Consider the following 22,042-nt stretch of genomic DNA (forward strand, 5'->3'; position numbering starts at 1 on the left):
ATTTTCACAGTGGTTTCCATTTCGCGATCGATCGTTACTCACTTTCTGAATAGCCCTCGTAATTAATTTTACAACGTCGTATTAAACAAGGTCAATGAAAGTTTGGTTTAGCAGTTAGCTGAATATCAAAGAGGTTGCAGAAATGGGAAGTCGTGTGTGGAAAAACTTTTTTATCTCAAGAGAATTCTAAAAGGAAGACAATCTGAGGAGAAATCAAAGGAATTGTGTTCGTTGTTTTCGGAGTAGCGTATGGCACGTCCCGTAATTTTAGAAGATTTTTGAGCAGTCAGAAAGGGAGAATCAATTACAAACCAGAAGTTAATGGAAGCTTACTCCAAAGTCAAATATTAGGGGGAAAATTTCGGTGACCTTCGGGAATCGAATTTAACTACGCAGGCTTGTGGCGTATCACATCAAGTATTACATCTCAGCCTAGGAAAAGGCGAGAATCAAGAAGACCAAATAAATGTAGAAGAAACAGAATGTATTTATCTAGGCGTGACAACAGAAGGCCTGAAGAGGAAGTGCGTAGAATTCACAGCTGAGGTGAACTTAAGAGCAAGGTATACAGATAACGTTTAGAAAAATGTTGACGAACTATATAAAACTATAAAATTCGAGACTTCTCATAATATGACAGTGTACATAGAATACTGACATGACAAAGAAAAGTACGAGGGCTGTCCAGAAAGTAAGTTCCGATCGGTCTCTAAATGGAAACCACAGTGAAAATCAGAAACATTTTATTTACAAGAGTTAGCTAAACTTTCCACATACTTCTCTACATAGTCGCCGCTCCGACTTGGACATTTTTCGGAGTGCTATACCAAATTTCCAACACCACCGTCATAGAAGGCAGCCGCATGTGCTTTATGATAATTCTCTACGCTAGTCCATAGCGCGTAGCCTGCGCTCAAGTGTTATCTTCGTATCCAGCGTTTCATGTGAACAGAGATGATACTTAGGACAAGCCAATTAGGGCTGTGTTGTGGGTGATCGAACACTTCCCATCGAAAAGGCTGCAGGAGCGTCTTCACTGCCCCTGCAGAGTGTGGTTGAGAATTGCCATGAAGAAGGAAGTGCGTAGCAGTTGTGTTAGGGGGGCTGCATTCATTAAGGCGAAGACTCTCAGTGGGCCCTCCTACTTGGCGGGAGACATGGTTATTCTAGGCACATTTACTCGCTCACAGTGCACTCACAGCTGAAAAGAGCGACTTGATGCGATCGACGGTCATACTAGAGACAGTACCCAATGCATCTGCGCAAAGCTTCATGGGGTTTTCACTGTGGTTTCCATTTCGCAACTGATCAGAACTTACTTTCTCGGCAAGCCTCGTATTTGCAAACGACGTTGGGAAAAGTTGGGAGATTAGAGAAATAGGAATAAGTTGTGGAATAGATGACGTTAAATGGACTGTGTAAAGAATCAAATGTGCTAAGAAGTAGGAAGATAGAACCAGATTTGTAACTTGATTTGTAAAACATGAGGTTCCAGTACTGTAACTTTCTGGTGGGTGTTATTCATATTTACTCGTAGACTTCATAAACGTTAACACTTTTCTGAGAATTTTAAAAGTATTAATTCAAATTTGTACTGATAAAAAATAAAACTCCCATGTTTACTAACCAGCACTTATTACATGTTTTATTAATTTAAACATTATTTCTCTGTTTATGATCTGTTACAAAAATGAAATTGCAGTAAGGTGAGCCCTTTGAAAGGTTTTCCTTGATATGTCGCCTTGCTGTTGTCTATAGCAGACTGCCGTTATGAAGCAGCCAAGATTCCACACACTTTGCAGGGTCAAAATGAGTCAGTGGTGGGCCATTAAGCTTCAGGAAAAGTAGTGAAGAAACAGTCTTTGTTAACAGAGAGGCTCTACCGTCAGTAATGATCAGATTCATTTGGGAGAAGGCTCTCTCACGTTAATTAGATGACACTGAAATTTTCTTGATGATAGCTATTAATGGAAGGAAATTTGTGGCATACTTTTTTTCACGATTTCCATCAAAGTTCTCACAATTATCAAAAACATAAGAAATCCTTTAATCGTATCTCGTTTGTTCAACTGCGAATGACTCTACCTATTTTTTCCCAGAAGTATTGTTATAATGTCTTTGGACCAAGTGCTTTTGGCAACTCTACGCGCTGAATTGGCTAAAACTGCATCTCCACCACTCAGCATTCTCATTTAAATGACTTTTGAATGATTATCATGAAAGTCAACAGGATTCATGGGCAGTTCCTTAGTGTTTTCGTAGAGTTTGATTCCCACAAATTTTTTGTTGTTGACAGATGTCACAGCTGGCTCATAAAAAGTTCCCGGATTACCTGTCCTAGCATTAAATGTGTTAACCAATATCTGAAGTCTTCTTATTAGACCGAAATAACTCTACATCTCGGTGTTGCAGCTTCTCACTAACTTCTGAAAGTTCTTGAAGTTCATAACATATCAACGCCAAATGTAGAACAAAGCATGTCGATGTTAGTTTTCTGAGTGGCCTTCATACTTTGATATGTTCGAAGCATCACGTGTTGCGTCTTCTTTGGCTACTACAAAATGGTTTGCAAGAACGTCGTGTTTCTCCCAGACTCCTGAAACTGTACGAAAACTGGACGAAAACTACCTTGTGTCTAACAATCTTCCAGTTTTCAACAGTTGAACACCAAACTAGTCTGCAAATTCTTTTAAAAAATCTATGTGACCAAGACGGACTTGTGAAAATAAATGTGGTATGACTTTACCTTGTTCCATGGCTGCTTCATATCCGCCTGATAATGCCAGTTTGTTTTGTTGATATTCTCTAGTATCAATACGACTATATTTAGTTTACAGGCGAGCTTGCTGCACAGTCCAGTGCCTCTTAGATGCTCACAGAATGTACACATAAATATTGACCATTTACTATGTGGTCTCTTTACTCTACAAACGCATCCATTATTTTCCGTGAGTTAAAATACATACTTTTCAGATAACCCACAGTCCGAAAAAAATCAGTTTCATCAATAGACCACTGAGGTATTCTGGTATGCAAATAAAACCAGTATTTCGCGCCAATAGATTGTGTTTAATCTTTCAGTGGAATTGTTTTGTCGTGCATAACTTACAGTTCTGACTTATCATAGTAAATATGAAGTAAGGGTCTGGTGACGAAAAATATACTCCAGCCATTGGAAGTATTCCTTTTTCAACAACAATTGTGAATTACTACAATATGGGATTAAAAGTATCCGGACACCTGGCTGAAAATGACTTACAAGTTCGTGACGCCCTCCATCGGTAATGCTGGAATTAAATATGGTGTTGGCCTACCCTTAGCCTTGTTGACAGCTTCCACTCTCGCAGGTTGGTTCAAATGGCTCTGTGCACTATGCGACTTAACGTCCGAGGTCATCAGTCGCCTAGAACTTAGAACTAATTAAACCAAACTAACCTAAGGACATCACACACATCCATGCTCGAGGCAGGATTCGAACCTGCGACCGTAGCGGTCGCTCGGTTCCAGACTGTAGCGCCTAGAACCGCACGGCCACTCCGGCCGGCACTCTCGCAGGCATACGTTCAATCAGGTGCTGGAAGCTTTCTTGGGGAATGGCAGTCCATTCCTCACGGAGTGCTGCACTGAGGAGAGGTATCGATGTGGGTCGGTGAGGCCTGGAACGAAGCCGGCGTTCCAAAACATCCCAAAGGTGTTCTATAGGATTCAGGTCAGGATTCTATGCAGGCCAGTCCATTAGAGGGATTTTATTGTCGTGTAACCATTCCGCCACAGACCGTGCATTAGTAACAGCTGCTCGATTGTGCTGAAAGATGCAATCGCCATCTCCGAATTGCTCTTCAGCAGTGGTACGCAAGATGGTGCTTAAAACATCAATGTAGCCCTATGCTGTGATAGTGCCACGCAAAACAACAAGGGAACGCACTGTATTTAGTTGCACTGCATACGAGTTGGCTCCACATTTCATATTTCTCAACGAAATAGATTTTAAAAAAAGAAATTTTCAACATCTTTTAATTAATTTTGGAGCATTGAAGACACAATATAATTTTTATCTGGTACAAATTGTCGGCAAAAACGCAGGCAGAGACAGTTTTCCACGTTTTAGAAATCAAGTTTCAACATAATCGTTACATATTTAGTTTCATAATCGAATAAAGATCTTCCGCACATATATGTTGATGAAAGTATTGTAGTACTTTCGCAACATCATTATGGAGACGTGGAAACACTACCTGAGGAAAACAATATAGATGACCTGTACAGCTGTAACGTAAAAAATTTGCCTTTAAAGCGGGAATAACACTGCAGATCAGTGAGGTACATCTGCGCATCCATGGGAGAGCTTCCAACGGAACTAGCAAATGGTCTGGAATACAGCCATAAAACAGATGTAAGATTGACAGTCGCCTAAAAAGTTTAGAAAATTATCCTGGAAATTCTTTCGAGGCCACAGTGAATTCTTCAGACATCACGTTTTCTTTAATTCTGGTGGGCTTGGGGGACCTGGACTGTGTTTGTCAGGATTTGTCCCCTCCACATTGCGATTTTATTTTTAAATGCATCCCCATCAAATCAGGAATAAGTTGTTTCTCTTTCTGTGGGCAGTGTGTAGTCAAGCCCACTTAAAATGCGAGGTCTACGATCTATTCCCGATATTCTAATCGTTCCAAGCACGGCCCTAGACTTAAGCAACGTAATTTTCAGTAATTGGTAAAGTCTGCATACTTTTCGTTCAGTTCCACTGAAAACTGTTACTGACATTGGACTTCAGAAATTTTACTATCTGTACCATCAGTTTCTTCAGGTGCTTCGTGGCTGCAAATTTAGCCTAAAGTGATTCTTGATGCAGAGAACAACGAATCCCCTACGGAAAAACTCGCCGAGGTTATGCAGTGGGTAAAACTCTTGGCTGCAAGAGGCATTGGGATCAAATCCCCGTCCAGTGTTCCCGATTTAAATTTGCGGTTGTTTTCCACAATCACGTCTACGGGGTGTTGGGATCGACCCTTAAATATGTTATGGCCGTTTTCGTACTCGATCCTTAGCCAAACTTCTTTCCAACTAACGATAAATATTTCTAGTAAAAAGTTGTTCTAAAATCAGCAATAGTATACTAACATGACAAAATAAAAATAATGAAATAAAATAAAAAGAAATCTGAGCCTAATTGATTAGATTAAGTTTCGAGAAATTTAGAGCGAAAACCTTACAAATTATGTTTTGAAAGACATAATAGTCGACATTGACTGTAGAAATTAGTTAATTTCGCTGTTACCATACCAGCTGGTATACAGGTGGCTGGTAGTTGGTCAAACTTCAAAAATCTTCTGGTATGTACACATGTTGTCGTTGTATCTGAGCCTTTAAAGCACAGTCTTCTGTAGTATAACACTTGATAGTGACCTGAAGGCCCAAGTTGTAATAGTGAAAATAAAAGATTTCTGCAATCAGTGGCGACTGTGACGTCTTTTAAAAGTTTTACAAGACTCCGAACCACAGAATTGAAAAGTTAATTACTAATTATTGCTGAGTGATAATTTATTATATACTGATTGATTTGTCCTGCAAATACAAGACAGCTTTTGCAGGGCAATTACACCGGATCCACGGTAGTTGTAGAAGCGTAATTTAACTTTTTATCGTAGAAGACAGGTTTCCGATCTTAATTGGATCTCTCGTGCTCTTAAAATATTTTAAGATTTGTGCAAACGCTGTAGTCTTTGAGACTTTCGTTGGGTAGAAAGACTTATTAAATCAACCGATATTAATTATCTGTGAGTACTGAGTTCAATAATACAATGTTTCTTGTGCTGTAGTACCGCATTTCAGAATTTCTCACAGTCGTGCAGTAGATGACATTCAGGTTACCGACGGTGTTTTAACCTGATTCTTAAGTGTATTGTTCCGATGCTGTACACAAACTACCCGTTCTAATGGCGACAGTACGTCTGCATTAGGCAAAAAGCTGAAAGTTATTTCAACAGATTTTAGTATCAGAGAAGACTGAAACTAAGATATAGAGTAAACTGGAGGATAGCAGCTCGGTTTCCGAGTGCAAGGGACGATGGAAGTTGTGTGCACGCTGCCGGCTGCGGAGACAACGCAGTGGTAAGGCCTTGAAGAGTTGGATAACCTTTGTGCAAGGTGAACAGGTCATCTGGCAACATCCGAGTGCCTACTCCGAGCAAGAAGTTCACGTTCTTCTAGCGCCTACAGGATGTTTCCGTAAGAGCGTGCAAAAATGTAACAGGACATAGAGAATGCTCCACTGAACAATTTGAGGTAGGGAACCCGGTGTCGGAGAAGCCAGCTTAAGGAGATATGGAAGTAACCTTATCTACCGCTTTGTGCAGCATTACTATTTTGCGGTTTATCTACAACAAGGGTGCGTACAAATTTACACTGTTTATTTACATATAAATTCTTCATTTCCTGCAAGGAAACAGGTTCAAATGGTTCAAATGGCTCTGAGCACTATGCGACTTAACTTCTGAGGTCATCAGTCGCCTAGAACTTAGAACTAATTAAACCTAACTAACCTAAGGACATCACACATATCCATGCCCGAGGCAGGATTCGAACCTGCGACCGTAGCGGTCGCTCGGCTCCAGACTGTAGCGCCTAGAATCGCACGGCCACTCCGGCCGGCTAAGGAAACAGGGAATACGAGCCTGATTACCAGGAAGTCATGATGCAGCTTTTGTTTACTTTACTTGACTATAACATACTTTACTTGTCCCATAACAGAATGTGCTATGAATCAACGACAGACTCTTTCATTACTCAGTACTATTCATAGACATACATACGACGGAGGAGTATTGGTACAGTTCACAGAACTAACTGGCATGCACCTTGGGTATGGGGAAGTACGTTGCTGGCTGCTGAAAGTTTGTACAGGGCACGATTTCCTAACAGACATCATCCGCCACAACGAGTGCTTATTTTTCTCGATCGACGAATGCTGGTTCACTGTAAAGAAGAAACGAGGGACCTGACAACATGAGGACTATTCGCACAACCGATTTTGAAAAGGAGTTGCTGGAATGTGTTGCAGCGGACCCCACTACAAGTACTCGTCGTATTGCACGTGAAATGGGCGCTGGACATACTAGCGTGTGGAAGTACTCCACGAACAACAGTTAAACCCGTATCACTTGCAATGCTTGTCACTGACTTTGCAGCAAGGGTCGCATTGTGTCAGTGGTTGCTTCAACAATGGATTAATGGCTCAAATTTCCTCCAGATCTTGCTGTTTATTGACGAGGCCTCATTTGATCGTGATGATATTTCGAACAGCAGGAATAGCCATTTATGGGATGAAGAAAACCCTCACGCTGTAGTAGAGTCTCACCATCAAGTTCGTTTTGCAGCGAATATCAGGGCCGGCATTGTAGACGACAATCTCATTGGGCACTATCTTCTACCTATCCGTTTGAATGACCACTTGTACTTGAGGTTCGTGCAAAGAGTTGTTGGAGAACGTACCTTTCGCTGTTCGTGAGAGGATGTGGATACAACATGACGGTGCACCCCCTAACGTGGATGTCCGCAACCATCTCAATACTGTATTTCCTGGTCGCTGGATTGGAAGGGGAGGTCCTATCTCATGGCCTGCGAGGTCACCTGACCTGAATACTCTTGATTATTTCATGTAGGGATACCTAAAGTCACTTCGAGATCTCAACGGACACAGAGATGGAATTAGTTGCCGGATTTGTAGCTGCCTGTGATGTGATTCGAAACACACCATCGATAATTGTCAGGGTGTATCAGAATCTCGTTCGCCAATGTCATGCTTACATTGAGGTTGACGGCCATCAGTTTCAGCACGTTTTGTAAGATACAGTATAAATGGTACGTTCAGTGTGTCAATGACTGTAATTACAGTTAACTGTAACTAATGTATATAAAAAAGTACACAGTAATGTAATTTTATTCCCAATATCTCCTTAAGCTGGCTTCTCCGACTTCAGGTTCCCTACCTCAAATTGTTCAGTAGAGCATCCTGTATGTCCTGTTAAATTTTTGCACGCCCTTACGGAAACACCCTGTATAAACACAGAAAAACTACAACAAACAAGTAATCACTAATGTTCACAGGTTTTCCCTCTTGGCAGTGTACACGGTAATTTTCTACCTCCACATCTATATTTAAATTTTGTAAATAGCTCTGAGCTGCTTGACAGTGGTACTTTTCATTGTGTAACATATTGAGACAGCCCCCCTAGTCCATTCAGAGATCGAGTAAATCTGTGAGAATCACAATAGTCTTGCTCATTTTGAGAATGTAAAGGAAATATATGTATACGGGGCTTAAAAATTAGAATTCTGTCCCTTGGTTAGATAAAATTAGGAAAAGGATAAATAAGGTTACATGAACCCATAATCAAAGCATTTGTTTATATGGAGCGGAATCCTGGGAAATGACAAAACAAGACAGAAGAAGACTTGAAGCCGTGCCAATGGATTTTTTGAGAAGAAGTTGTGGAGGTTCAGCGTGAGACAAGATCCCAAATAAAGAAATCAGGAAACTATCGCAAACTCCCATGTAGCTCACCGAATAGGGGGAAAAACTGCGTCTGAAACGGCATAGACATGTGATGATGAGATTAGGAATGAACCATGACCGAAAGAAGTACTTTGTTGGCAACCTACGTGGAAAAAGAGGAAGAACACGTACAGAATGGAAAAATCAAGTTCAAATGGCTCTGAGCACTATGGGACTCAACATCTTAGGTCATAAGTCCCCTAGAACTTAGAACTACTTAAACCTAAGTAGGACATCACACACACCCATGCCCGAGGCAGGATTCGAACCTGCGACCGTAGCAGCCTCGCTGTTCCGCCGGACTGCAGCGCCAGAACCGCACGGCCACCGCGGCCGGCAAAAATCAAGTGGAGGAGGGCATATTATCAAGAAATTTGAACTGAGACTTGGGTGAGAGGTTGCAGGAAAAGGTCTAAACAGCTGTGAATAACTCGGAATATATATATATATATATATATATATATATATATATATATATATATATATATATATATATATATATCAGGTGTCTGCCTGCTGCCTGTTCGGAGTGAACAACGCTTCTGACACACTCTTCCATCAGAGAGACTTGGCTTCGCCAAGTAACACTGTTTTTGTAGACGAACTCCTGTTTGTAGAATGTAAGCGTTCAAGGCTGGAAATGTTACGCTCATTAAAATGTCTATTGTTCTGTGAACAAACGAATTTTTTGTTAGAAATTCAACGAAGATCCTATTCACGTAATGGCTCGCCACCGACAACAGTAAAACATCGTTTCCGTGTGTTCCTGCACCGAAGCGTGACGTCACATACTTTCAAAAGACGAGCGCTATTGGTTGGTGTCGGTTGCTGTCATCCGCTACTTTTATTGCTTCATGATGGAACATTGGTACATATCTTCCTCGGAAGATTCCGATGTTGATGATGGTCCCACGGTACAAGTCAGGAATATTTTAATAAGTGAACTGCAGTTTCCCAGTACCAAATCAATGAATCGAAGCTTCTCATTTGCTTTATCTAGAACAGAGCCCGTGGGATTGTTCCACCACACATACCCAAGCATTGTTGTTCGCAGGTATTTGTGTGAGATGACTTCCTCCAATTATGACATATTAATTATACAGTCAAATGCTAAAACATTTTAACATTTCGTGGCATGCATTAATTTACATTTATTTTCTTTTTTATTTGCTTCATCTTTATAAAAATTGATACACATTCAACGACACAAAGGTACAGAATATATTACACAACTTACTGGAAAAATACAAGACAGTATCATATTCTTTAAACACTGCAATGGCGTAGTGAGAAGAAAAGAACATGCACTGGAGCTCGCTGTATTCGTAAATATGAATGAAGCGACATTTACATAGTAGTTGGCAGCGTGCTGGTTTCAGTTGCTAACCAGAGGACCGGTCGCGGTGCCATGTTCAGCCTGATTTCCTAAGACATCGACCATGACCAAGATCAAATGGCAAGTGAAAAGATGTGGGCTAGTGGTTTGGTGGGTGTGACTGGAGGCGAAAACACTCGCCTGGCAAGATAAGGATGAAATAAATGTAAGCGTGGTTTGTCCGTGCGTTTCACTACAGCTCCGCAACCCACACCCGCTGCCCAGTGGGGATTATATGGGACGGTAGTGTTCCATACCCCATCCATGAAAAAGGTTTTGGTTTGGAACTGCAGGAGTTGGGTTCGTAAATACAGGTGTCAGAAGAGGGCATAACACCAATAAACTTCTTATAAGAAGTCGCCAAACCAGCTGCGAATCCAGTGCCGAAATGTTCGAGACTGGCAAGAATATTCCTTCTAGTTTGTGGGAGAACGTTCCAGAATTTTAGAGTATTTTCCTGAAGATTAGAAAACGTCCTAGCATGCTCCAGAATGTTACAGAATCGTCCATAAGATTCAAAAGTGTTTTAAAATCTTTTAGAATTTTCCAGAATGTTCTGGAATGTTCAAGGCTGTTCTCGAATGTTCCAGGTTGTTCTCGAACGTTCTCGAATGCTCCATTATCCTGTTGTGGTAGGGATAAGTTCCAGCTCAGAAGGGTATATATATATATATATATATATATATATATATATATATATATATATATATATATATATGCGGTGGAGAGGCACATATACCAGTTTGGTTTTGAAAATCGATTACAGTCGATCAAGGAAAAGTAACAGGCGATAGAAAGTGAAATAAATGTAAATGAATTAAGGTAGTGAATAGTGTATTAAGTCGAATCTTAATGTGTAAAGTACTACTAACATTTACTAGGATGCCGAAACGTACAAGAGGAGGGGTCTAAATGGTTCAAATGGCTCTGAGCACTATGGGACTTAACTTCTGAGGTCATCACTCCCCTAGAACTTAGAACTACTTAAACCTAACTAACCTAAGGACATCACACACATCCATGCCCGAGGCAGGATTCGAACCTGCGACCGTAGCGGTCGGGCGGTTCCAGAATGTAGCGCCTAGAACCGCTCGGCCACTCCGGCCGGCCGAGGAGGAGGTCTGGCCAGTGATAAATTGAAAAGAAGGAAACAGAAAGAACGGGGAAGAAAAGAAACAGATGGTACGCGAGCTGCACGTTGAGATTCACAACGGAAGAGAATGAACAGACTGAGAGAAAACTTAAAGGGTGAATACCGAGATGAAAGTAGAGTAGGGGATCGAGTGAGACAATCAGCAAGCAGACATAGAGAAACTGCTGAAGAAACAGTATGAAATGAACTAAGCAGAGTTATGATGAGCGAATTTTCTGAAAGATAACGATTGCAAGCGCATGAACAAAACATTTATGTAAGAGAAGTGCAAAGCAGAAGTAGAGAATTCCACCACTATCCCATTAAAGACTACAAAAACTCAAATATGTTGTCGTTGACAAAATGTGGATCTAGTATGTCAGTTCCACAGTGCAAAGAATTTCAGTAGAGAAACCAAGAATGCGTCTCAGGAGTGGAAAAATTATATTAGCACCACTGAAAGTGTTCTAACAGAAATATTTAATTACATGACAGGACAAACTTCGAAATCAAATCGTTTTCTACAAAATGTAAGATGGTAGAATAGTTGCTTTCAGATGAGATCATTTGGTGCTACTTCTGCGAGTAGTAGAGAGCATCAATTCAGTCCTGTGTTTTCGATTAAAATGTCACCAAAGGAAGCTTATAATTTTTTACAAGTGTATTTCAGGCGCAGCGAGGATAAGACCATGTTTCTCCCCCCCCCCCCTTCCCCCCTCCCGCCTCTCTCTCTCTCTATCTATCTGTCTATCTGTCTGCTCTCTCTCTCTCTCTCTCTAGTGTTTACGAGAGAAGGTTACGATACCTCGAAACCCCGTCACTGTCAATCACTAGTTTTTGTGTCTAGTGCTACCCTTGGTTTCCCATTTGTTCACTATAGTGGTTGTGCAGTGGTGACTGTTGTGGTGCCGGCCGATGTCGCCGAGCGGTTCCAGGCGCTTCAGTCTGGAAACGCGCGACCGCTACGGTCGCAGGTTTGAATCCTGCCTCGGGCATGGATGTGTGTGATGTCCTTAGGTTAGTTAGGTTTAAGTAGGTCTAAGTTCTAGGCGACTGATGACCTCAGATGTCAAGTCCCATAGTGCTCAGAGCCATTTGAACCATTTGAGGCTCTGAGCACTATGGGACTTAACATCTTAGGTCATCAGTCCCCTAGAACTTAGAACTACTTATACCTAACTAACCTAAGGACATCACACAACACCCAGCCATCACGAGGAAGAGAAAATCCCTGACCCCGCCCTGAATCGAACCCGGGAACCCGGGCGTGGGAAACGAGAACGCTACCGCACGACCACGAGATGCGGGCGATGAACCATTTGACTGTTGTGGTCGTGGGAATATGAGATTTTGAAGTGGTCGGTATCACAATGTGGTGGTCACCAGCAGATCTTCCATCTGTTTCGCATGAATGTATAATCCAAGGGAAAAAATTTGAGATTACCTATAATGTTCTCGAGCTTTTGCAAATATTCTTGAATATTAACGAATGTTTTCGAATGTTTTAAAATATTCTAGAATGTTCCAGAGTACTGCAGAGCGTTCTACATTATACTGAGTGCTCTTTAATGGTTTCGAATGTTCTTGAATGTTTTAGTGTTCTAGTAAGTTCCACAGTCCTCTTTAACATTCTCTAACGTTCAGTGTGCTATAAAGAAACAAAAAAGTAAAGTCGAATGTCATGATTGGTTGGGAGACACGAGGGGGACGTTTAGCCATCTAAATGGAAAGGTTTTTCCTATCCTTCGCTAACACCGGCCCCTTTCCTTCACCAATCGTGCGATCTGTGAGTTAAGCGTATCTAATACATGTACTTGACTGTACTGGATATGTGTGTAGTGTGGTGTCTCTTCACGCTATATGATGAGGAGAGAAGGGAGAGGATGAAACCCTGTGCCGGTACATTGCCTGCTTCTCTCAAATAGCGCCAAGGGGACCGCCGAACTTAACGTCCCTATCCGACGGACGGATCACCATAAACAGCGTCACATTTCCTCACTCAATGAGAAACATTGGAGAGGTTTGGAATTTAGTCCAGGATATTGGCGCAAAGTCTGCTGATCAGAAACTGTAAGTCACCAGCCCTCCTCTTCTTCGGAGAAAAGGCAAAGGGGAAATTGCTAACAGCGCGTGACATACCAGGGCGGTTACTCATCCATGTAGGGTCACGCCCAGCGTTGCTTAACTTCGGTGATCCGAAGCGAATCGGTGTAGTAAACGTGACAAGGCCGTTGGCCTGTACAGAAATGCACATGTGCGTAACAGAGTGCTTTGTTCCAAATTAGTGGTTTTAAGACTATTCAAGACTGTTTTTGAGCCTTCGAGATTATTTTTGAATGTGAAAAACTAACTTTTTTTTGAATATTCATTTTTTTGATGTTATCGTATGTCCTCGCGTCATCTGGAATGTTCTCAGGAAACACAAAAACATAAAGACCAAGCAAATCAGGTCTGTTTCAACTATTTTTATTATATATTTTGGATGTTTTCTCTATGTTTATTTTGTCATTGTGGTTTTCGTCTCGTTTTCCGTGTGGCTACATCTTAATTTTCCCTCCTAGAATTACTGGCTTTCGTAGTGTATGATCGCAGTGTAGACCTAACACTAGTCACCTGGAGTGAATTTGAATCTTCAGGCTAATTAACGATCAGCTGACTCTTTACCGTGCCAGTGTGATAGACATAGCACAAACAAACGTATCGTTTATTGTCAAGTAAGGCGTATCTGACACATAGTTATGAACTGTTAACAAGCGCTATTTGTGTTTACTAATGTATTTTATACGCTCTTCACATTAATCTGACCTAAAAGAACCATGGTCACTACAATTATTCCAGCGGTTTCTGTGAAAGGTGCTCTGCAATCGTCTGCGATGATAAAGAGAACAGCTGATTTCTTTATCCCACTGAACACGGATATTCAAGCAGTTAAAACAGAAATACTGATTCTCACTATATGTTTCCCAACTCTAAAGGAAAACTGACTAATGCTTAAGAAATACTTGTACATTTTTCTCCCAGTGTGTTACATCTGTTCTACAGAACAATGTAGTATCTGTTACTGGACTTGCTGAACATTTTTCTTCTTAGTATTACATATCCTTCACCACATGGTGTGCTATGTGTGATAAGCCCAAACTTTTATAATACCAACAAGAATAAATCTCTATAAATTCAACTTTTCCTTTGTCCAAAATGCACATATTAGCTCAATTTTTTAATGTAAACAGAAAATTCACGCTGTTAAGTTAAAAGAAAATGGCTCCGAGCACTATGCGACTTAACTTCTGAGGTCATCATTATCGGAAAGCACAGGCGGCTGCCTTCTATGACGATGGTGTAGGAAATTTGGTATTACGCTCGGACAAATGTCTGCGTCAGAGCGGCGACTATGTAGAGAATTATCTGGAAAGTATAGCTAACTTTGCAAATAAAATGTTTCTGATTTGCACAGTGGTTTCCATTTAGCGACCGATCGAAACTTACTTTATCGACAACCCTCGTATGTTCATAGGCATCTCGTCGCTGTTCTATGTAGGCTGTATCCCGTATCTTCTGGAGCATACAGCACTTTTGTATCAAAACATTCAAGAAACCAACGCCGTCAATGTGCCAAGGTTGATTTTAAGGGACAGACCCGCCCCACAGTATCCTTGTAGATCGTAAACGGATTTCAATGACTTAACCTACCGAAGTGAAAGAAGAAGACCGTTGCTCTCTGTTACAAGAAAACTAAACTTAATTCCTGCAGCTGTATCAGACATGTCTAAAGAGTACCTTCCTTCTTATAGCTGCAGTCGACCATTCTACGAGAGTTCACCGAAATGTAATAAGAAGACGATTTAAGTCATGTACAATACAGTCTGAGTCTAGCTAATGCGAACCATTTTTCTTACTTTCTGTTTCTGGTTTTCTGTGATAGAAAATGTTCATTCCATCAAACTAGCTTTGAGCAAAAGCCCTGCAATGAATATGATATCGATGAGTCGTGATTGGGGACTAATGTAAATGTTTGTCGCATCTTTTTCCGCAGAAACGCCACAACCCAGTCTGCACTGCCCACGTAAGCACGGTTACTTCGCGCATGAGGAGCCGAACGTGTGCGACAAGTTCTACTACTGCGTGGACGGCAAGTTCAACATGATCACCTGCCCTGACGGACTCGTCTACAATGAGCGCACCGGCATCTGCACGTGGCCAGATGAAGCCAAGAAGAAAGGCTGCTCCTCCCAAGGTAAGAAAACAAAGGCGTCACCCAAAGCATATTAGTTCTTTCCTCAATAAACCGCTAGAAATAGTGGTAGTACTATTACTACGGAAACACCTATTAACTTATGTAATGACTATAACTTTTGACAGGAATGACCACAGGCAAATCCAATCATGTTGTTGTGGTCTTCAATCCGAAGAGTGGTTTGATGAAACTCTCCATGTTAGTCTGTCCTGTGCAAATATCGTCATCTCTATATGGGGTGATTCAGCTACCCCTACCGACGTCGTTTTATGCAACCCACAAGCTTATACATGGGCTTCAAAAACCACTTGCGAGATTTTCATACTCTCTCGCTCGCTACGCGCAAACTCTAAGTCCTGTAGAAAAAATGAACGTGACCTTTCTGCAGGAAATTTAATAAAGTCAGATTTTGCCCAGGGATACTTTTTCGCTAGAGGACGTAGTTTTCGAGTTATTCAAGAAAAACTACCAAAACTGACTTTCGGGCGCATCCCCACTTCCATACTCAGCCCCAAACAGTCAGGATTTCTGATACGTTGTTTACGGCAATCCGTCCTATCACTGTACAAAAATTTGCGACTGCACGAGTTACTTCCACATTCGACATTTTTGGTCTTCATGCAATGGCCTTACTACGTCACCGGGTTATTCGAGTACTTCAAAATAGTAAAACTGACGTTTGTGTAAATTTTATCTAAATTTTTTTTGAATTTTAACAGCATGAACTGAACAATTACGTCGTATTCGTCAGGCCTTCTGACTACGAAACTATCGTGTCTGTAAGGGTTAAGCTTGGATCGAATTTCCATCGTAATTAGTTGTAGCGTAATGTTTACAAAAGTCGTTTACCTTTCATCACCCTCACGGACACGTTTAAATTATTAACGTGAAGGAAATAGCCGATTATGTTGTCGACATAATAGCCCAATCAAGAGTGACCGAAAAAGGTCAAATATCGGAACAGTTCGTGTAATAAGAAAGTTTTTTACATTTGTAGGAGTGATTGCCATGAAAAAAATACTAGAAATGCTGATTGGTGAGGGATGAGAGTGGAGATGGAGGTACGCTTGAAGGTCACTTTTGTACGTTTTTCTTGAATAACTTGAAAACAGTGGCTTCCAGCGAAAACGTATCCGGGTACAAAATTTGACTACATTAAATTTCCTACAAAAAGGTCAGGGTCATTTTTATGTAGGACCAATAGTTTTAGCGTAGTGAACGAGAGAATATGAAAATCTCGCCCATGGTTTCTGAAGATCAGAAATAACATTGCGGGTTGCATTAAATGACGTCAGTAGGGGCAGCTGTATAGCCTTGTGTAACTAATACAACTTACACCCATTTGAACCTGCTTTCTTTAGTCAAGCCTTAGCCTCCTCCTACAATTTTTACCCACCTCCCCCTTCCAGACACACACACACGCACACACACACGCACACACACACACACAAACTAGCACTATACTTCAGAAGCTTCTGTTCTGTTCTTGCTTGAAATGTTTATCGTCCACGTTTCACTTTCGCACAAGGCGACACTCCAGATAAATACCTTCAAAAAAGACTTCCTAACTATTAAATTCATATTTAGCGTTAACGAATTTCTCTTTGTCAGAAACTCTTTTCTTGTTCTTACCAGTCTGCATTTTATACCCTCCCTACTCCGTTATCGTCAATTATTTTGTTGCCTAAATAGCCAAACGCATCAGTTACTATTAGTGTCTTACTTCCTAACGTAATTCCTTCAGCATAGCCTGATTAAATTTGACTATGTTCCATAACACTTAGTTTGCTTTTGTTGACGGCATTCATCCAATCACCCCTTTTCAAGGCGTTATCCATTCTGCTTATTTGATCTTCCAAGTCCTTTGCTGTATCCGACAGAATTACAATGTCATCGGCGAAAGCTCAAAAATTTTCTTTTTCACCCTAAACTTTAATTTCCTTTCCTAATTTGTCCTTGGTCTATTTTACTGCATGCTCAATACGCAGACTGAATAATACCTGCAATAGGCTATAACCCTGTCCCATCCCCTTGTCAACTGCTGCTTCTCCTTAATGTCATTTGACTCATATCTGCAGTCTAGCTTTAGTACAAGTTGTAGATAAACTTTCACTCCCTGTATATTTACTTACTTACTCCTTGGCGCTACAGCCCATGTAGGGTCTTGACCTCTCTGATGATCACAGCCTAATCCTGACGATTTTCTGCTCGTTTCCTCCATCTCCTGACTCCAATCTTTCTCAAATCATTTTCCACATCCTTCAGCCATCTTTTCCGGGGTCTCCCTTTGCTCCTTTTGCCACCTGGATTTACTGTTTAACCTTTTCGACAACTCGATCCTTCGACATTAGCTATACATGGCGCAGCCATCTCAATCTGTTATACTTAATTTCAGTCACCAAGTCAGGATTTCTATAACTCCTTGTTTCTCCCTATTCTCCCATGTCCCGCCTCATACACGACTCCAAAAATCTTTCTTAATATTTTCCTCTCCCATCTTCTCAGGACCTCTTCTTCTGCTACCGTCATTGTCCATGTTTCTGAGCCATACATTACCACCGGTCTTATGACTGTTTAACAGACAGTCACCTTCGATTTTCTGCTCAGGCTACGTGACTGAAGGATCTTGATCAGCGCCCAATAAGCATTATTTCCTGCAGCAATCCTAGATTGTATTTCTTCTCTTATTCTGCTGTCCTCCGTAACCAGCACTCCCAAGTATTGGAACTTCTCACATCTCTCATAATTCCCTCTGTTGAACTCTCTGTATATTAGGCCTGCTATATTCATAATTTCAAGGAGTGTGTTGCATTCAATGTTGTCTAAAGATTTATCTAAATATACAAAGGCTACAAACGTAGGCTTACCTTTCATCAACCGATTTTCTAAGATAAATCGGAGAGTCTGTATTGCACGCGTGTTATTACATTTCTCCGGAGTCAAAATAATCTGTCCCATTGTCGTCTTCTATCAGTCTTTGCAATTTATTATAAATAATTCGCCTTCTTTGGAAGTGGAGTCATTACACTCTTCTTGAAGTGCGAGGGAATTAAAAAAAAAAGTTGCAGCAAATATCTTACATTCGAGAAAACAAACAAATCTAGGTTATTGTCAACATATGCAAGCAGACAACGTCTGCAGGTAGTGTGGTAAACTCAGGTGTAATCTAAATAACCAATCTATCAGTCGCTCAGTGATGTCTATGATTTTTCTTTCAAGTCTGTTGCCACTCATAATATAGTGCTGTTGTGATCTCTCTGATGGGCTACACAATAGTTCATAGAGCAGTTTTCAAAAAGACCTTTGTGTGTTATCAAAGCAACTTATCTCTAGTTTTACTACTCCATCGAATATCTGAGCGACACACGCTGTACCTAGCTTCTCACATTAGACTGAATTTTCCCACACGTATCCTGCACCAGTATATAATGTCCTTTCACTTCCTCTAGCACCGTCCCAATAACCCACTGTCTCCCTCCATTCTTGAGAACCCTGGCTTGTTTCAGTGTCTGTGTCAGCATACACCCCGCCTTTGTTTCATTTTTAACCAATGCTTCCTCTGCATATGTTTTAACACTTCCCTCTCGTAGACCATAGGACAAACTTCAAGATCGGCTCATCTTAGCTACCCCACCTGTCCCATCCCAAATGATGTCTCGAAGCCAGTCTCTCCCTAACCGAAATCCTACCATCTACTAACCTCTAATCATAACAGTTCCTCCCTCAACATACATACATCACTTTTCATACAAGATTCACTCCAGTACCATCCTCGTCCAAAAATACATCATGTTCTTCTTGGAATCATAAAAAAATTGTATTTCTTTGATTCATAAATCAAAAGGTGAAGAGAAGTGACGATAATGCCGCCAACACGTCCAATTAGTGGGAAATGAAAAAAGTGATGGTAGAGGTTTCGTTCTAACAGTGATCACTGTACGTAGGAAGTCTTGATTCGAGCAATGCCCTCTACTGGTGCAGTCGCCTGATTTCCACTTTTCTGAAATTCCAGCCAACACTATAATTCTATAATACCATACACTTAATCTTACTTCTCGCATCCACTTACCCACCTCTACACAAATCCTTTGCCGACTCATCAAAGTCTCTAACCTAGTTGCCTACATTTAATAACTACATTACCTACTATTAAGTGTATCCAGCTCTTCTCATCCTATCCCTTATTAGGGCTCTTTCTTTACCCTTTTCGCTTTACTTTTGCTATTTTTGTTTCTCCTGATAACTGTGACTCGGCTAACATCCTGTTTACACTTACTCCAAATCCCTTGTTTTCCTACCATACGCCCTTTTACGTGACACTCTTCTGCATATCCTAACACATCTTCTCTAGCGTTCCTCTTCATCCTGAACTCTCACAGAACCACTGAAACACTTCTGTCTGGTCCCATACCATCATTGTTAACTATCTATTCAACAATGTAAAAACATGTGATGACTTTTACCTATTAAAAAAAAAACTTTAAAGCCTTTCTCGTGTTACTTTAAATTATTTATGGTAGAAGAGCGACATAATGACCACCTACCAACTCAACCACAGCCGTATGACATTGTTGTGCTAACTGCGGTGGGCGGCAGACGTGTTCCAGTTCACATGTCCAAAAGTGAACGAATCGGAGGCGCAGCAACATCCGCGCTACTCTGACCCGGAGGACTGCCAGTTCTTCTACGTCTGCATCAACGGGGAGGTGCCCCGCCGCAATGGCTGCAAGATGGGGCAGGTCTTCAACGACGCCACGCGCAGCTGTGACTGGCCTAGGAACGTTCCCGAATGGTACGTATTTGGCAACCAACTTAGATTGGAAACGTGCATTCAATTTCTACTCTCGCAACTGCCCTTGTTAATAACTTTACATGCATATCTTTTGTTCAGGATTTCAATGTTACGTAATTGAAGTATGAGAGGAAGTAGATGAATGGTAGGCCTAGGTACAATTAATCAGAGCCAACACAGATGACCAACAAATTTATATTCTGGGGGAGATAATTCAGTTGCCTTCAAGCTCTCCTCATTCAAGAGGCTTTCATCTATTCTACAACTGTTGGATAGCTGTTCTCTATATCAAAATTACGTGACACAGTACGAAATTCGTAGATGTTATATTTATATTTTAAATGATAGTTTCCTCATACAATCGAAATATATAAACATGGAGATAATTTTAACAGAAAAGAAGAAGCAATGAAACTCAGCGATATATGGACAGTGGCGCTACAGAATCGATGAGAAGTTTTTATCTTTGACGTACTATGAAGGAGAGTTATATTTTATCTTTGACAAGGTTTATCTCAGCTATCACATGGAATCCAGACCACGCCCACTTTTCACGGTATTTAGGGCGCTCTTAGACGTCCGACTCGTCAGTCGGCAAGACTCGGCACAACGTCAGGGATAGGAGAGTTCCATGGACCACGGCCATACAACCCGGAAGAATTCTCAGCAGCCGATCGTTTTCTCATTTCACTGTCAGTCTTTAATGAAAACAGTATGGACACAAAAAGTCTTTTGAGATATATTTGAATTAAGAAATACTTTACAATTGTCTATTTACGTAAATCAAAACTTTTTCACTATCAGTGCACCGTTCATAATCACAAGCACAAACATATTATTATCACTCAGCCTCCATGGCCGGGTGAAGTGCGTTGCCGTCTAGCAATATGGATGTTACAGGTTCATTTGGTAGTGAATAGCTTTGTTTTTCCTATTGTGGAAAACACTGACACAGGATTCATTAAATCTAGTAAGGGTAAATGATAAGTTGCTCGATTAAATATACAGCGAAACTGACAGACAAGCCGTCAGAGCCACACAAGCTGTCAGAATCACATTAAATCGAAAGACTTGCATCATGTTGGGTGCCACACGATCTTCATTTAATTATTACTTCTCAGTGGCATCATGTACACATAACAGGAGGTTTATCAAGATCCTAACATTTATAATACAAAATGATTGCGGCGGAAACGCTGAAAGTAGAGAAGGTGTTAGATTTCACGTTACATCGACAACGAGACCATTAGAGATGAGCACAAGTTCGGATTGCGGAAAGATGGAGAAGGAAATCCACCGTCCATTTTTCAAAGGAATTATCCTGCAATTTTTGTAAAGTGATTCAGAGAAACCACTATGTGAATTCCATTTCTCTCATATTCGAGACAGCTTTCTTAAACATTGCGCCACCATGCATAGTTAGACTGCTAACAACACACCTCAGTACATTAGTGTACGAAATTTGACAAAGGCAACTCGTATGCATATGTGTATACATATTCCACTGCTCATAAGCGTGCATCAAATATTGGATAGATTTCCATTATAAAATTTGTTATAAAGAAAGATGGGTACAGCCTACAGGCCCCCTCACTTCTATTCCCTTTGTCGTTTTCGAAGAAATACTTAGCTGATAACACGAAAAAATTACCAGCAGGTAAAATATCTACTTGTTTTCACTTGAAGCTGTAGACAAATCACTATTTAGTCTTTTGTCTGATTAGTAGGAATGAAATGACGATTTCAAAACATTAATTAAAGTTAGCGCTGCAGTCGCCGGTAGTGTTGAAAAATCAAAAAATCCAACATGGCAGCAAGCCACGCCCCCTTATCTATCATGAGACAAGCCATTTCTCCTAATCTATGATGTCACAAACCGAGACAAGATGGCAGTAAGCCATGCGTTTCTCCTCAAAACACTGTGCAATAGTTTACCGTGGAACAACTAACTACTA

General features: G+C 40.9%; 1 protein-coding gene across 1 annotated transcript in view; it reads left to right on the plus strand.

The window, feature by feature from the left end:
- The window catches only part of LOC126470643 (protein obstructor-E-like), an 80,782-nt gene that overhangs the window by 48,352 nt on the left and 10,388 nt on the right, over positions 1-22,042 (plus strand). Inside the window, exons 3-4 of the mRNA XM_050098625.1 lie at positions 15,095-15,295; positions 19,892-20,087. Of these exons, the coding sequence (XP_049954582.1) occupies positions 15,095-15,295; positions 19,892-20,087 (397 nt within the window). The remainder of the gene's footprint in view (positions 1-15,094; positions 15,296-19,891; positions 20,088-22,042) is intronic.

The sequence above is a fragment of the Schistocerca serialis genome, chromosome 3, assembly GCF_023864345.2.
Source record: "Schistocerca serialis cubense isolate TAMUIC-IGC-003099 chromosome 3, iqSchSeri2.2, whole genome shotgun sequence".
NCBI lineage: Eukaryota > Metazoa > Arthropoda > Insecta > Orthoptera > Acrididae > Schistocerca > Schistocerca serialis.